The sequence below is a fragment of the Thermobia domestica genome, chromosome 8 (assembly GCF_964235325.1).
Source record: "Thermobia domestica chromosome 8, izTheDome1.hap1.1, whole genome shotgun sequence".
NCBI classification, from domain to species: Eukaryota; Metazoa; Arthropoda; class Insecta; order Zygentoma; family Lepismatidae; genus Thermobia; species Thermobia domestica.
Window position 1 is genome coordinate 229,425,495 of NC_137461.1, and position 19,125 is coordinate 229,444,619.

The window sequence follows — 19,125 nt, forward strand, 5'->3', positions numbered from 1 at the left end:
AATTCTACAGGAAAATTAGCCTGACAATCCTCCAATGAGAGCTGACGAGCTATGAGAACTAGTTCTTAAAAGAAAGAAGTGGCGCATTGTCACTGAAATGTCGCCAGTTAAGTTAACTCCGTACCAAAAGGACTAAGAGCTGTAATAGAAACCAATGAAGACTACACAAGATACTACTCTTGAATAAAGTCATAGCCAACACAAAGAGCTATTTGTAGAGCTGTCTAATTGCATCCGAGCGTAGTACTACAACATATATACTGAAACTTATTATTACTACTGTTCAACAGTACAGCTCCTACTCCTGTGGGCGAAGCGTCGGTCATAATGAAAACCTCATTTTCCTTACGTGGATGTAGAACTTGTGCGAACGCAATACTACTTCGCATTAACTCAAATTCATTCTGATGTTCTTGTTCCCATTTCCATCTCACACATTTATGCAGTAAATTCAACAGATTGGGTATCTTCATAAACAAACCGGGAATATGCCGATGGTAGATATAAACCATTCCTAAAAACGATTGATACTCCTGAACACCTTTTGGCGGCTGAGTAATTAAAATAGGTTCCAATTTTGATTTGGACAATGAAATATTCTTTCTATCCAAATCATATCCTAAATAGTTTATTTTGGGACTAAAAAAGATACTCTTGTCTTCATGCACCTTTTCATTAAATTCCTTATTTTTTCTAACACTCTTACTGTCGTAACATTCCTTTACTGTTTGACCCCAAATTAATATATCATCCAAATATGTTGCAATACCGTCACATCCTTGAAGTATCTGGTCCATAAAACGTTGAAACATTTGCTGTGAACAATTTAAACTAAAGGATAATTTAGATTGCCGAAAAAAATCCCCAAGGAGTGTTTATAACCAAATATTTAGTCAATTTTTCGTCCACATCTAATTGTATATACGCATTGCTGAGATCTAAAGCCATGAACTACCTTGCTCCCACCATCTTATTTACTATATCTTTAATTTTAGGGATAGGATAAGCACGTATAACGATTCCGATAACGATTAACTGTTTTCCGTATAACGATTAACTGTTTGAAATTAAAACATAGACGTAATCCCCAATAATTTTCCGAACTACCACCATAGGCGTCGCCCACTACAAAAACTCTACTTTCGGCAAAATGTTTAGCTTACATAATTTGTCTAACTTTTATTTGGCTGCACCAATTAGAGTATTAGGTATATCATAGGCTTTTCTAAATATACCCTATTGGTATGGCGTCTTGTTTTATAGGTATCGGGACTGTATAACCTTGTACTGAGTTATCAATACATTCAGAAAATACTGACTTAAAATCTTGTAAAATCTTCTGATGAAGATATTCTGTCTCATTTCTTATTTCCAACACAGGTGCTAACATATTCTAGTTTAAAAAATTATCATGCCTCCATGCAAAATTACTTTGCTGCCTCCACATCGGCGTTAAAACGTCTAACCAATAGCGGCTTATTATGGGTATTGACATATCCTGTTGAAGAATGATTAACGACAGATTAAAGTTTTGATTCTGAAAGGTAACCATGATATCAATATAACCCATAGTAGCAATAGACAATGTATCTGCATTTCTTAATGTATGCGGAAACTTCATTACTGGTTTTAATGGAAACTATTGTTGCTTATGCTTAATACTACTTATAGCAGATACAATAGCAATTGTATCTAGAATAAACTTAATATCATGATTTTCACATTGTAAAGAAATTGCTACGTTTCGATAAAATCATTGTGCTAAGTGTAATTTGCTTGTTGGTTTTATTTTAATCCTACCGACTGAGCCAAATGTAAAAGCAATTTGCCTTATTTAGTTATCTTATAAATATTAGAGCTCTTCGTATAATTCTTTATTCTAATCTGTACGCCATGCACTCTCTGCTTAAATCAAGTTTAGAATTCCAAATCTAGACCTAATTTCTATGCTCTAACTCTTCCTTATTACACATATCGAAAACTCATTTGAAACATCCGACGTTATGAACTACATTATTTACACATCGTGCTTCCCTAACAACGTACCGGCCATTCGCATAGCAAGCACTTTCCGCCCAAATCAATTTCACAACAAATACAACCCATAACGAGTATCTATTACTAATAGACTCAATGTTTCTTGTGGACAAGTGTTAGTGTTCTCGCTTTCAAAGCAATAGATCTATTCCCGGTGGGGTACTTTTTGTTTCTTTGAACGAGTAGTATTTGTTAAAAAATCATTCATTTATTGTGGGTAATATTTGAAATAACGACATAACAACGAGTAAGGAAAGTAACCATCTGTCAATGATGCTTAGAGAAGACATTGAAATCCATACCATCAACAAAAATAAATATACAAAAAAAAAGAGAAATGCAAAGTACTATACCATAAAAAATGTGGACATAAATACAAATACACAAAATACTGATGATAATAAGAACAAAGTTGTTATTGAAAAGGTCCACTTGCTATGACGGGAGCAAAAAAGTTACATTGCTATAAATAATTATTTCACTAACATAGTTGTCAGCAGCGGCGTAGCGTAAGGGAACGCCGTATGCCCGGCATCCCCTGTTAATAGGAAAAAGTACGTATTTCATTGTATATAAATTGTTTGCTTGTAATTATCATAATTATTTCCACTGCAATCTTCTGGATGTGCTCTCTCGCCTTACTTTCATAAGCGAAACCTACGCATGCGCGTCACTCAGATGCACATTTTGTATCTTTCCTCTTGTCGTATGCTATGTTCTTTGGGCATCCAGGCCTACGGGGTTTTCGTCTGCTTTCTGTCGAGTGCGCATGCGCAACTACTTGCTTTCTTAACTCTCTTCATCCCTTGCAACTCTACATTTTGCTTTAGATATACGCTGGCATAACTTTAAGTATTTCCAACTCTATCTATTTTCAACTAAGCTATAGTTTCTGTACAGAAAGTACGAGCGCTAACGTCAAGGAAATAGAACAAAACAGAAATGACTAGTTCAATGCCTTTTTGAAGCATGTCCGTTATGTAAATAATAGTATAAAAATAGTTATGCTTTAATCGTAATTAAATGCATCGTAATTAAAGGCAAACTATTAATCTTCATCATAAATACGTAGTATGTTCAGTGGCGTGGCCAGAAACTCTTTGAGGGAGCTCACACACACAAGCATAAATATAAAGCATTCTGTAGAATCACGGTCACTGATCTGGTAGACCAAGAGAGCCAGCATTCACGCCCCTCGCAAAGATTGCTTGGGTCTTTCAATCATTGGCACATATCCCGAGGAGATGAGGGGGACATGTTCCCTCCATCCGATTTGAAATTGTGATGATTTGTATCCGAATGCCACAAAGGAAAGTGGGATGAAATTGAGGTCCCTTGACTTGTTTCAGTTTTAAAAAAGAATCGTGCTTTTTTAATATTTCATTGTCATTAATTATTGTTAGTCTATTTTCAACTATTTGTTTAATTCCTGTAATGATTCCTATAATGTTATTGTGATCATCATAATTTTACTCAAATAAGAGTATTGTTGCGAAATACATAGTTGATTTACTTTCATAGTTTTGGGGAAGTCATTATTTATATTATTACAAAACAAGTGTCCTAAAATTTTAATGTGGATCATTGTGGATGCGTAAATAGAAACATATCAATTATAAATATGCATGTATTCAGATTTCAGAATGTGTTCACGGCACTTGATACGTATCATAATTTCATTACATCGCCTGGTATATAATATACAACAGATTCACCTCAGAAATTAGATTCATCTACCGTAATATGAGTTCCATCACCCCTCCCCCCAGAGTAAGCCTCAAATATGCCCTCCTCCCTCAAATCTGCCCTCCTCCAAATGTTGAAGACATCTCTGATCCTCCACAGCATTGTTTTTCAACTTCATAAATATTTTGAACATCGCTTTAAAAAAAAATGGGAACGGTCTTACCCGTTCCCCGAATGTTGAAGACAGATTTGCGCCCTGCCTTCAGTATCTGTATATCTGACAAAGAAATACATACACAGAAACAGGCCCCCAGAGTTGTTTTAAGTGTTTTTCTATTTGCATCTTCAAATGATATACGTATACACTCAGGCCCATATTCACGAATGGGCGTCTGAGTTCCGGACTCAAGAGGACAAATTTCTAGGGGTGACTTTTTAAAGAACGAGATTTCAAGTATGGTATGCGGAGAAAGAAGCAGCCCACGAGAAAGAAATAAAGAGAACTATACTGGAAACAATGTTAATTCAACAGCGGGGCCGAATTTTCTTGTCACACGGTAGTGGTAAGAAGGAGCTGAGGCAATTGCTTATTGGCTTCTGACGTAATCCACGCATTTGCTTCTGTATGCCCCACTAGACCACCAGTTAGGGGGCCTCCCCCCTAAATTTTTTACAACCCTATATTTCCCATCGGTATAGCTATATATTGCTGATTTTAGTAGTATTGTATCGCACAAGTGACTAACTTTGGCATCCCCATTTCGGAATACCACGCTACGCTAATGCTTGTCAGTCACTTGAAATTCTTCCTAATGCGATTGAAAAATTATTATAAGTTATAAAATATCACTGCTATGAAATGTCGCCACCAAATATACGATTTTCCTAGGTAAAATTACAACTCTAATGTACACCCTTGCCCAGAAAGGAATATAAAAAGACTACCTGAAATCTGTTCTTTGCACGAGAAAAATAGATTTATGCAAAAGATTTGAGAGTTACAATTGAATCCCTTTTCTTTCCCTTGCGATATGTATTAGTATTAAAATAAAATTTTAAAAACCCCGTTTTGGCTAAAGGCTATTTTCTGAAACACTGAGCACGTCCATTTATTTAAAGACTTCATATTTAAAGTTTGAAATCTCTAACATAAGACCTCGTGGGATATTCTATTTTGGCGTACATTTTGAACCTCTTCCTTCCGTTTAAAATGCACATTTTAATCAATGTAACATGACAAAATCCCGGTTCGATGTCCACGAAGAGTGCCACAATCTTTCAAGCGTGATCCTCATCTCTTCTGCTTGTCGCCAACCAACAACTTTACACGTAACTCCCACACATCTTATAAGAATTTGAAGTCCGGTCCCTTCAAAATTCAAATAGACCAGTGATTTCATCTTTATTTGATAAGTCAGTGAATTTTATAGGGAATTGTAAATGATCAATAATAAACATCGTGATTCCTTTATAGTGTGACGTCGGTGGGAGTAAACCACATTTTGCAAATAGCTCATAGAAAAGTAATAGCATGGTGACAAATCAGGGAAGCGTGAAGGTGATTCAACGGCTCCGGAACAAGAAACTCTTCATTAAAAACAAATCAGCGTTTTTGAAGCTTTGTTTCTAAGGAGAAAATGGGCGTTGTTTAATATTCAAATTTCTCAATATTGGGATTTTCTTAAGTTTGAGGTGTGCTCTCCGTTACATAGCACAGCCACATACACACAAATAAAATTTCTGTGCAGTGGAACCCAGAGTGTGGATTTGATGTATTCTGTAACACAGAATCTGAATTTCGAAATTCCAGAACGATTGACAATATCAATTATTTTATGTCCATGGTCAATACTATTTGTTACAAGATTAAATAGGTAATTAAAGAGCTGGATGGGTAAAAGAAATACCATTATTTTCTAAGTAGTCTGTATAAATTGAACTATGAAAATGGTGTGGCTCTCGTATTGTGACGCCCATACTTATCTGCCAAAATTAAACGTGTTCATGGAATTCTGCTCTATTATTATTATTATTATTATTATTATTATTTGCTGTCTACACATTTAAAGGGTATCGCCCTTTCTTCGCGGAAATGCTGCATTAGTATTGTTGAGGCTATAAAATTGTAGTGGTCTAAGGAAGTGTTTCTTATTCCTTCATTATTTTAAGGAATTTAACATGGAGGCAACGTTGTGCATGGAGGCAATTAGAAATATTAAACTCGAAAAATAAAATTAACGTGCACTGCATGCAGACTAAGTGCGTGAAAATAATAACAATAAGAAAAGTAACTAGAATAATAATTCAAAACTAATTATTTTGGTAATATAAGGCCAAATAATGAAATTAGAATGAATTGACTAGACACCACAAACGGATGCAGTTATCAACTATTCCTCGGGGTATTCAGGAACTGACATAGGCCCATGTTAGTTGATGCATGTAATTACTATGCAAATGATGGATAAATGTAAGATGAGAGCTGGCGTGGATGATATAAGGGTTTCAATTGGCAGGATCCATTTGCAAGTGGATCCATTTGTGAGATAGTGTTGGAGACGAGTGTCGACGTATTGTCGTGGATGTCCGTGAACCTGCCCCCACTCACATCAGCACTAATTTTAAAACATATGCCAAAAATTAGTGCCCAATTAGTGCTGACGACCTGTAATGTTAAAAAAATTTGTGCCGTTACACAGACTTTAAAAAACAAAAAAAAATATTCTGGGTGGGGCTAGGTTCACGCTAGCCCCACCCACTCAACCGATTGAGATGAAACCTATACCAAAAGTTAGTGTTAAATTAGTGCTGTCGATATCTCATAAAAAGATAATTAGTGCTATTACACAGTTAACAAATTTAAACTTTTTGTTTGTTACATGAGAAAAATCACCTGATCTTAAAGAAACTCTTTGCGCTGAATTCGAATATGCACTCGGTTTCTCTCCATCACGTACAGTTTTCCCGTAACAGAGGGATTTTCGGGAAATTCCCTCAAAAATTTCCCTTTTTCAGATATTTTATTCCCCTAGCTCCTGTCCCCTTACATATAGTAACATAGAAATTATACCTAAGTATACCTTGATTTATATTTAATAAACCCTAAAAGTTTCGTAAAAATCGCTTTGTTCTTTCTAGAGAAATAAATATATTTGTATGTATACTGTGTGCACTGTTTATTGCACCTGATAGTAATGCTTTCAGATCTCCTGAGTTGGGGTAAAAACGATTTGCTTTATTACTACAAACACAGACATAAAAATAAATATTTACAATAGTCAACAACACACTTGAATTGCTCTCTGTAAATTAGAAACGTGTATAAAAATAGAATGTACTTCCAACGTATATATTTTTTAAACGTACAGTATATGTATATCTTAATACATATATATACACTTCTCCAAGTTTTTTCGTTTTGTTCATGAAATGGTTATCAATATTTGTTATCAAATGTAACAGAATGCAAAAGAAAGAAAGAATGGAATACAGACTCATTGTTGACAACAATGAACTAATGCAGTCTGAATTTTCCACTACGGTATCGTTTCCCCCCTCCCCCGCGCATTTCTTTCTTTCTTGTGTTCTTGACACCTGGTGAGGGAGTTTTGTACATTTTTATATTGACGTGTGGTTTAACACTACTTCACTTTCAAAGTTGTCTTTGCTGCTAAGAGTGCTATCATGTTTGATCTTAACGGCATTATACCCAACTGAGACCAGAAGTTTAGTTTGTGATCAGTACAATGGCGTCAAGAGGACGGCGTTCGTGTGTTAACTCACCAAATAGTTTTTGTTATGTGTGTGGCCAGTTTGTAGTTAAAGGACAGTGTAGATCCATTACGCCATCGGTGAAACTACCATATTATATATATTTCGGATGTCGTGTGGGAGATCAGAACAAAACTTGGGCACCCAACATAATTTGTGCGTCGTGCTACGTCACTTTACTTGCATGAGCCAAAGGGAAACGGAGGTTCATGAAATTTGCTGTACCAATGGTGTGGAGAGAACCCACCAACCATCTGGATGATTGTTATTTTTGTCTCACAGTAGTTAAGGGACATTCTAAAAAAAGCAAATACACAATAAGTTATCCCAACGTTAAATCCGCAATTAGACCTATTCCGCACGGGGATGAACTTCCACTTCCCGAGCCCCCTACCAACTGGGAACAGATATGGCCAAAAGACTCTGATGATGATCATGACCTTGATGAACCATCGACATCAACATGTACATCCAAGGATCCAACGTTCATCCCTGACTGTGTTCGCGAGCCACATTTCATCCGGCAATGTGAACTTAATGACCTAGTCCGTGATTTGCACCTGACAAAACAAGAGGCAGAACTTCTGGGATCAAGACTCCAGCAGTGGAACTTATTGGATGCAGAAACGAACATATCAGTGTACAGGAAAAGGCATGTTCAATTTTCAAGCTATTTCTCAATGCAAGATAATGTGTGCGTATGTACGGATATAAATGGGTTGATGGCGGAGCTAGGAATTCCTTACGTTCCAGAAGAATGGAGGTTATTTATCGACGCGTCAAAGGTCAGCCTTAAAGCTGTCCTTTTACGTAATGGAAATAAAAAACCTTCTATACCACTTGCGCACTCAGTGAAGATTAAGGAATCCTATGACACCATGTCAACTTTGCTAAATCTTATAAATTACAAGGACCATTGTTGGCAAATATGTTGTGATCTCAAGGTAGTTGGTATTTTATTAGGACTGCAGTGCGGTTACACGAAGTACCAATGTTTTTTATGTTTATGGGATAGCCGAGCTGATGGCAAACATTATGAAGTGAAGGAATGGGAACCTAGAGTGAATTACGTACCTGGAGAATGCAACGTCAAATACGCTCCTTTGGTAGATCCTAATAAGATATTACTACCGCCACTTCATATCAAGTTAGGACTTATGAAAAACTTTGTCAAGCCATGGACACATCTGGTGAAGGTTTCAAGTATTTGCGAGATAAGTTCCCTAACCTGAGTGATGCTAAGATTTCAGCGGGAGTGTTTATTGGTCCCCAAATTAGGAAATTAATGCTTGATGATAGCTTTGACAGCAAGTTAAACAGTGCTGAGCTAGCTGCCTGGACAGCATTTAAGTGTGTTGTGCGCAACTTTCTGGGCAATAACAAAGCTGAGAGTTACACAGAAATCGTACAGGACATGATACAGAAATACAAAGAGTTGGGTTGTAGGATGTCTTTAAAAATCCACTTTTTGCACTCCCACCTCAGCTTCTTTCCTGCTAACCTAGGTGCTCTCAGCGACGAACAGGGGAAAAGATTCCACCAAGATATAATGGCAATGGAGAAAAGGTACCAGGGACGATGAGATCCTTCAATGATGGGGGACTATTGTTGGGGTCTTCTTAGAGAATGCAACATTTCTTACAAAAGAAGGAAGTAGTGTACGTTTTTGTTACCCAATGGAAGTTTCATATATTGTGATAGTTTTGATTGTCTTTTCATGACCTTTTGGTACATTTGTATTATTGTTTATTGTAAATTGTCACACTTGTAAATTATATTGTATTATATTTTATATATGTGTTTGTGGTAATAAAGCAAAACGTTTTACCTCAACTTAAGGGATCTGAAAGCATTACTATAAGGTGCAATAAACAGTACACACAGTATACATACAAACATATTTATTTCTCTAGAAAGAATAAAGCGATTATTACGAAACTTGGAGGGTTTGTTAAATATGAATCAAAGTATACTTAGGTATAATTTCTATGTTAGTATATGCAAGGGGACAAGATCTTGAGGTGTAAAATAAACGAAAAGGGAAATTTTTGAGGGATTTTCCCGAAAATCCCTCTGTTACGGGAAAATCGTACTTGATGGAGAAAAACCGAGTGCATATTCGAATTCAGCGCAAAAAGTTCCTTTAAGAACAGGTATTTCCTTTTATGTAACAAAACCTTTGTTAACTAGTGTTATCAGAAGGCCAAAATATATTGGAAAATGTTCAATGGCGGCATCATCAAAGGAAACAAAACATCCCTCATTTTTATGATAAGATATATAGCACTAATCTTCTTTCTATGCAGTATCGACAGCACTAATGTAGCAATAATTTTTGGCATAGTTTTCAAAATTAGTGCTCTTACACAAACGTCAAAAAACCAAGAATATGTGGGTGGGGCTAGCGTGAACCTGGCCCCACCCACTCAACCGATTGAGATGCACAATGTTAGTGTTACATTAGTGTAGTCGATACCGCATAAAAAGAAAATTAGTGCCATTATCAGAAGGCCAAATATATTCGAAAGTCTAATATGGCGGCATCATCAAAGAAAACAATCGATCCTCATTTTTATCATACTATACATAGCACTAATTTTCTTTCTATGCGGTATCGTCAGCACTAATTTGTGGTATAGTTTTCAAAATTAGTGCTGTTACACAAACGTCAGAAAACCAAGAATATGTGGGTGGGGCTAGCGTGAACCTGGCCCCACCCACTCAACCGATTGAGATAAAACCTATGCACAATGTTAGTGTTAAATTAGTGCTGTCGATACCGCATAAACAGAAAATTAGTGCCATTATCAGTAGGCCAAATATATTCGAAAATCTAATATGGCGGCATCATCAAAGAAAACAATCGATCCTCATTTTTATCATACTATACATAGCACTAATTTTCTTTCTATGCGGTATCGTCAGCACTAATTTAGCACTAATTTTTGGCATAGTTTTTAAAATTAGTGCTGTTACACAAACTTCAAAAAACCAAGAATATGTGGGTGGGGCTAGCGTGAACCTGGCCCCACCCACTCAACCGATTGAGATGAAACCTATACACAATGTTAGTGTTAAATTAGTGCTGTCGATACCGCACAAAAAGAAAATTAGTGCCATTATCAGAAGTGCGTTAATGCAGTAAGAATCATTAACGATGCACTAGCGATTGACACTAAATTTATCGTTAGTACGTAATGTGGAGGTTATGTTCAGGGACGTCGTTAGTTCTTCTTAATGAATGTGTTAGAAGGAAAACCCTTTCGTGGGACAATTTCTCGCTGCTACAGATACTTCAACCACTAACGAAAAAATTAGAGCCATTCATTAGCGCATCGTTAGTGTTTCTTAATGCACCAACACGTAACATTAGTGCTTCATTAGTATAGGTGCAACAAGTAAAATACAGTGAAACTTGCTTAAACCGGAACTTGAATAAGACGGAAATCTGTCTATAGCGGACATTTTTCAAAGTCCCGACAGCTCTTATGGGAATTCCTTTTCAAATAGTTTCTGTAAAACGGAATCTTCCGTAACGCGGAAACGGAAAGCAAAAATAGTCCCAGGGAACCTTTGAAGCTTGCATAAAACGGAATCTCTTTTTCGCAGTGGAAGGCTGAAACAGGTTACCTTTCATCTATCTTGTGCGTGTCTTATTTGGAGGTGAAGAGATCAATATGGAATGCCACTTAATAGAACAAGTGAACCCTCCTCCATTAGTTCTTGCCTTTAAATAATGCATCACAAAATACCGCTAGAGATTTGACCTCGTTTTCCTATGACGATCTTTTGCTGTACGGAAGCACTGAAGCAGATGATTGACAGGTTATTGTTCATGTACCATTTTTTCTATCTGCATTTACTTTCAATCCTCCCACCTGGTCTTAAAATAATGCTGGAATCCACAAGTCTTTGTGTTGGCGGCTCTAGAAAATCTGAGAATCTTCATTTACAGTGGTGCTTGTTCACGGTTCACTAAAATTTGCCCCAAGCAAATGCATTTCGAGCATAATGACAGAAAGTTGTCATCAAAAACAGAACTAGAGGGGGAGTGGAGCGAGAGACAAGTACATTTCTACACTGTTCTGACTTTGTGTTCAGTATCGTGTTTTTTCTTCTGTGATTAAAACAAGCTGTTTTTATAGGTGTTTCTATTTTAGCCGTACACATAATGGCTAAAAGACACGTGACTTTCACTTTGGATGATAAAGTACATATCATTGAATCCAAGGAAAAGGACAAAATTTCGGTGAAAGAAATCATGTGTCGTTTTAAGTGCAGAAAAACAAAAATTTATGATACACTTAAAAACAAGGACAAAATTCGGAAGTGCTGGATGGAAGTGGATGACAACGCGAAGCGGGTAGGAAAAGAAACGGGCAACGAGAAAATAAACGAACTGGTATGGGAGTGGTTTGTAAGTGCCAGATCGAAAAACTTGCCAATTTCTGGTTCTATCTTACAAGCTCAAGCTCTTTCGATTGCCAAATCTTTCGGGAAAGTTGATTTTAAAGCATCGTCGGGGTGGTTAGACAGTTTTAAGTCTAGGCATAATGTTGTGTGGAGAGAAGTTTGTGGTGAGTCAAAAGATGTCGATCCGAAAGCAATTGAAGAGTGGATCCCCAAGCTACGTAAACTGACACAAAACTATGAACCAAAAGACATTTTTAATGGTGATGAAACTGGTCTATTCTTTCGGGCACTTCCGAGCAAGTCGTTGGCATTGCGTGGAGAGAAATGTACAGGGGGGGGGGAATGTCGAAAGAAAGACTCACTGTGTTTTTATGCGCGAACATGACATGAGAAATGGAAAAGCCTCTTGTGATTGGGAAATCTGCAAAATCTCGTTGCTTTAAAAATTTAAATGTTAAATGTCTGCCAGTTGTGTGGCGAAACAACAACAGTGCTTGGATGACAAGTACCATTATGGAAGAATGGTTAAATTCTTTCAATGCGAAGATGAAGAAAGAAAATCGTCATGTTTTGTTATTCTTGGACAATGCCCCATGCCATCCCCATATAAAATTGTCCAAGGTTACTATAGCTTGGTTTCCTGCGAATAGTACAAGTGTGTCACAACGTATGGAGCAAGGTGTAATTTTCACCTTTAAAAGTCACTACAGGCGATTGGTGCTGGAATCTCTAGTAAGTAACATGTCATCAAGCAATTCTGCAAGCCCGTTAGTGAAATCGGTGTCTGTACTTGATGCTGTAAATTGGATTGCTGTTTCTGCTGAAGAAAGGAAACCATAGCTAAATGTTTTATGAAAACTGGGTTTGCTGGAAATTCTTCTTCTGAAAGTTCTGACAAACCAGAAATAACGGAGACTGCTGAAGCCGTTACACTCTTGTATCAACAAAATGGACAACCGGATGACGAAACAGCTTACATTTCAAGTGATCAAGATGTGGCAACTTATTCTACGATTGAATCGGCTGCGGATCTCTTGTATGGACCTGAAACTGAAGAAGAAAAAGACGACGATATCACCGAAGTTGAAGAAATCAGAGAACCTAAAATTGGTTCTTGAAGAGAAGCTCTTCATTATGTTGAAGACCTCATTGAATTTGCGGCTGACTCAAATTATTCAGACCTTCTAGAACCATTCTATTCTGCCAGGGAAGTGTTACAAAAAAAAAAAAAAAAAAAAAAAAAGCTTGTCACAAAGAACAAAACAATTTACCTTGAAAGAAATGTGGAAAAAATGTGAATAAGCATAGGGGAGGAGGAAATGATGTTGGTAAACTGCAACTAAAAGTAGTTTGTGAAACTTTCTAAACTGCATCTTGAGTTTCAGTAGATTTTCTTGCATTTATTTAAAGTGTTCACATCATTTGAAGTGTTTTAGTGCTGTGTGTCCTGAAAACTACAAAAATACAGAATATTTTGTGTGTGTGTGTGTGTGTGCGTGTGCGTGTGCGCGCGCGCGCAGAGTATGAAAGACTGCATTTTGGAGTTCCAGAGCAAATATAAACGTAAACTATAAAACCATTTCTATCTGTCTTATTTTTGTAGCTATTTATTTTCAGATTTGTATAAAACGGAAATCTGTCCAAAACGGAAACAAAATTTGGACCCATCGCTTTCCGCTTTATACAAGTTTCACTGTACTTTGGGAAATAGTATGAACTTAGGCCCTACTATAAGCACTTAGGAAAAAATTAGTGTGATTCGTTAGTGCATCGTTAGTGCTTCTAGAAAAAGTTTCGTTAGTGTTTGTAAGAAATTTATGAGGAATTTCTCAGTATATCAAAGTTCCACCACATTTAAAAGTACTCTTCTAGTGCAGTGTTAGTGCTTGTTAGTGTACCAACCCCTAACGTTAGTGCTTCATTAGTGTAGGTGCTAAAAGTAAAATATATTTGGAAGTTGGCTTGAACTTTCACCACTTCAAGCACTAACGAGAAAGTTAGTGTCATTCATTAGTTCTAGAAGACACTAACAGCTTGTATACAATTTGATATTTCTGTAGTTTGTCCCCACCGAAAGCCTTGAAGAAATACCAAAATATGGTAGCAATGACGTTAGTGCTTAGTGCGTTTAAGTATTCTAACAATGCACTAACGATTTGTCATTAAGCCCATGTTTCTACGTCAACTTGTATAGATTTGGATATTTCTGAAGTTGCCCTCACCAAAAATCTTGAATAAATCCCAATATATAGTAGCACTAACGTTATTGCTTAGTGCGTTTAAGGGCACAACGATGCACTAGTGATTACCGTTGACCCAATGTTTCTACGTCAATTTGTATAGATTTGGATATTTCTGAAGTTGCCCCCACCAAATATCTCCAGTAACTCGTAAACGCTGATAGCACTAACGTTAGTGCTTAGTGCGTTTAAGTGCACTTTTCATGCGCTAACGATGTGCGACGTTTGGTATAATTTGGGAGAGGTGGGGGGCCAACTTCAAGCATGTGTATACATAGCAATATTTTTATTTCTATGCGACGTGTTTGAAGTTGCCCTCTCCCTACCTCTACCAAATTACAACAAACGCCGTACATCGTTAGTGCGTCGTTAGTACACGTTAGTGCAATCACAATTTACGAGATATTGAAGATTTTTGGTAGGGGGTAACTTCATATGTAGTTATTCTCCCCACTAAAGATGGATTAGTGATTGCCGTTAACCCCATGTTTCTACGTCCATTTATACGGATTTCCATATTTCTGAAGCAGCCCCACCACCAAAAGTATTCAATAAATCACAAAATATGATGGCACTAACGTTAGTGATTAGTGCGTTTAAGCGCACTAACGATGCACTAACGACTGCCGTTAACTCCATGTTTGTACATCAATTTGTATGGAATCTGATATTTCTGAAGTTCGTCCCTCGCCAAAAATCTTCAATTACTCATAACCTCAGATAGCACTATCCTTTGTGCTTAGTGCGTTTAAGTGCACTAACAATGCACTAACGATGTGTGACGTTTGGTGTAATTTGGAAGAGATGGGAGCCAACTACAAGCACGTTTATACATAGCACTAATATTCTTTCTATGCGACGTGTCTGAAGTTTGGCTCCCACCTTCCAAATTACAACAAACGTCGCAATTGTTAGTGCATCATTTGTCCACTAAACGCACTAAGCACTAATGTTAGTGATATCAGAGTTTACGAGTTATTGAAGATTTTTGGTGAGGGCCAACTTCAAAAATATCAAATTTCATATAAATTGACGTAGAAATTTGGGGTTAATGGCAATTCTTAGTGCATCGTTAGTGCGCGTAAACGCATTAAGCACTAACATTAGTGGTATCAGAGTTTACGAGTAATTGGAGATTTTTGGTTAGGGGACAACTCCAGAAATATCCATATCTATACAAATTTATGTAGAAACATGGGGTTAACGTCAATCGTTATAGCATTGTTAGTGCATTTAAACGTAATAAGTATTAACGTTAGTGCTACCATATATTGTGATTTATTGAAGATTTTTATTGAAGGGCCAACTTCAGAAACATCAAATTCCATACAAGCTGTTAGTGTTTAATGGAAGCACTATCGATATACTAATGAATATCACTAATTTTTTCGGGGGGGGGGGAGAGTTCAAACAAACCTCGAAAGATATTTTACTTTTAGCACCTACACGAATGAAGCACTAGCGTTAGTGGTTGCTGCACTAAGAAGCACTAAGAAGTACATTTCTTATCTGTGTTTTCTGACATGTAATTGGACATAATTACACTAACAGTGAAGCACTAACGAAATTGTTAGTGTTTTATACAACCACTAAAGATGCACTAAGGAATGGTACTAATATTTTTGTTAGTACTTGAAGTGAGGGCGCCAAGTTCACGCACGGCCTATACTAACGAAACACTAACATTAGGTGTTGGTGCACAAAGAAGAACTAAAAATGCATTAACGATTTCCTTAGAAGAGATTATTAGTACATATGAATTTGGCGGGAATCAATGCAATGAAAAATTGCCCATACATTTCTTATGTGAATTTCGTGACATGTAATTGGTCATAACTAAACTAATAGTCCAACATTATTGCAACTGTTAGTTTTTTGAAGCACTAACGATGTACTAACGAATGCCACTCATTTTTTAGTTAGTACTTGAAGTGGGACAACTAACTTCACCCTAACGTTCAAACCTATTTTATTTGTAGCACCTATACTAATAAAGCATTAACTTCAGTTGTTGGTGCACTACAAAGCACTTACGAATCACTAACAATTGCACTATTAGATGTAATCAGTGCTTTTGAATGTGATGGGATTTGGAACAATAAAATATCCCCATCTATTTTATATGGGAGATTAATGACATATAACTCAGCACCTCCAGATAAGCAATAAAAGAAACGTTAGTGTGGTTTTAGCAGTTTGTGTAACAGCACTGATTTTGTAAACTATGCCAAAAATTAGTGCTGAATTAGTGCTGACGATACCGCATAGAAAGAAAATTAGTGCTATGTATAGTATGATAAAAATGAGGATCGATTGTTTTCTTTGATGATGCCGCCATATTAGATTTTCGAATATATTTGGCCTACTGATAATGGCACTAATTTTCTTTTTATGCGGTATCGACTGCACTAATTTAACACTAACATTGTGCACAGGTTTCATCTCAATCGGTTGAGTGGGTGGGGCCAGGTTCACGCTAGCCCCACCCACATATTCTTGGTTTTTCGACGTTTGTGTAACAGCACTAATTTTGAAAACTATGCCAAAAATTATTGCTAAATTAGTGCTGTCGATACTGCATAGAAAGAAGATTAGTGCTATATATCTTATCATAAAAATGAGGGATGTTTGTTTTCTTTGAGGATCCCGCCATTGAACATTTTCCAATATATTTTGGCCTTCTGATAATAGCACTAATTTTCTTTTTATGCGGTATCGACAGCACTAATTCAACACTAACATTGTGCATAGGTTTCATCTCAATCGGTTGAGTGGGTGGGACCAGGTTCACGCTAGCCCCACTCACATATTCTTGGTTTTTTTTACGTTTGTGTAACAGCACTAATTTTGAAAACTATGCCAAAAATTAGTGCTAAATTAGCGCTGACGATACCGCATAGAAAGAGAGTTAGTGCTATGTATAGTATGATAAAAATGAGGATCGATTGTTTTCTTTAATGATGCCGCCATATTAGATTTTCGAATATATTTGGCCTACTGATAATTGCACTAATTTTCTTTTTATGCGGTATCGACAGCACTAATTTAACACTAACATTGTGCATAGGTTTCATCTCAATCGGTTGAGTGGGTGGGGCCAGGTTCACGCTAGCCCCACCCACATATTCTTGGTTTTTTGACGTTTGTGTAACAGCTCTAATTTTGAAAACTATGCCAAAAATTATTGCTAAATTAGTGCTGTCGATACTGCATAGAAAGAAGATTAGTACTATATATCTTATCATAAAAATGAGGGATGTTTTGTTTCCTTTGATGATGCCGCCATTGAACATTTTCCAATATATTTTGGCCTTCTGATAATAGCACTAATTTTCTTTTTATGCAGTATCGACAGCACTAATTTAACACTAACTTTGGGTATAGGTTTCATCTCAATCGGTTGAGTGGGTGGGGCTAGCGTGAACCTAGCCCCACCCAGAATATTTTTTGTTTTTTGACGTTTGTGTAACAGCACTAATTTTGAAAACTATGTCAAACATTAGTGCTAAATTAGTGCTGACGATACTGCATAGAAAGAAGATTAGTACTGTATATCTTACCATAAAAATGAGGGATCTTTTGTTTTCCTTGATGATGCCGACATTGAACATTTTCGAACATATTTTGGCCTTCTGATAATAGCACTAATTTTCTTTTCATGCGGTATCAACAGCACTTATTTAACACTAACTTTAGGTGTAGGTTTCATCACGTTCGGTTCACCTAGCCCCACCCAAAATCTTTTTTGTTTTTTGAAGTCTGTGTAACGGCACAAATTTTTTAACGTTACAAGTCGTCAGCACTAATTAGGCACTAATTTTTGGCATATGTTTTAAAATTAGTGCCAATGTGGGTGGGGCCAGGTTCACGGACATTTGTCGTGGTGCATCATTGCTTCGATCATAGCATATTACATCCTGGAGCATGGGTGTTTTAAGCCAAAATGTTTTGTAATGTAGCGAATACGAAGCTATTCTAGATGGCTGAGCAATGGTGGAAAATCTCCATTGCCAAAGTCCATCAACAAATCCAAAGAACATAGAGGAGTCTGGTTTGGCTTTGTAAGTTAATTCGATAGGCCAATCTGAAAGCATGTCGCTCCATTATAGACAATTGATGGATTTTAGAATCACATTATATGCATGCAAACAATAGAAAACAACAAAGACAGAAACTTATTGTTTGGAAATAGTGTTACGATTGTTTAGTGGTTGCAAGGCAACGAGCACCTCAGAGAGAGCTAGCCTTTTCTAGTGGCACGTCGGCACACAATGCTCCGAGTCCCAGACTCGTAATACCGGCTACCCTTAACTCTAATCATGAAAAGTAGGTTTTTTATATTTGACTTACAAAGTCAAATGCTGGTACACTTTTGCCTCGTTCGTATTCAGGTCGTTGTTTACTAGCATATCCCTCCTACACAAAACCAGAGTGAATCTTAATACTATGATAGTTTGGCAGAACTATGTTACTTTGCAGGACCCATTAACAACGAACTTGAGTTCGTTCTAAAATAAGTTGGCATACTTTAAGGGAAAGGTATATACAAGAAGTGATCAAAATATACGATGAATGAGTTTTTTTTGCAGCAACTACTGAAGATAAAAGCAGTTGATGTTATTTGTCCGATAGCCTGATTCGTTGAGACAGCCAGTGTCAAGTTGTGACACGATCAGACTTGTCAGTTAGGGTCTAGAGACGCAAGAATGAGGTTGAGTTTACAATGTCAGTCGTGCAAAACAAATTTCAAACAACGCGTGAACATTAAGTTGTTTCAAATTGCAAAAATGTGTTAAAACATATGAAATGTTAAAATTAGTGTACGGAGATAATGCTGTAACTCTGAAGAGTGCAAGTGGAATGAGCGATTTAAAAGCGGAAATAGTCGGTAGAAATCGAGCCAAGTTCTACATCTTCACACCAATAGCAGTCAACACAGTAATCTATAAATCTTATATATTTTCAAATGTTATTTATA

The 19,125-nt window shown here is 36.8% G+C and overlaps 1 protein-coding gene across 1 annotated transcript in view; it reads left to right on the forward strand.

Moving 5' to 3' along the window:
- Positions 1 to 12,747, forward strand: part of LOC145692493 (uncharacterized) — a 154,862-nt gene extending 142,115 nt beyond the window's left edge. The window contains exon 2 of the mRNA XM_081767801.1: positions 12,618 to 12,747. Coding sequence (XP_081623927.1) covers positions 12,618 to 12,747 — 130 coding nt within the window. The remainder of the gene's footprint in view (positions 1 to 12,617) is intronic.
- The last annotated feature ends 6,378 nt before the right edge of the window (positions 12,748 to 19,125 follow it).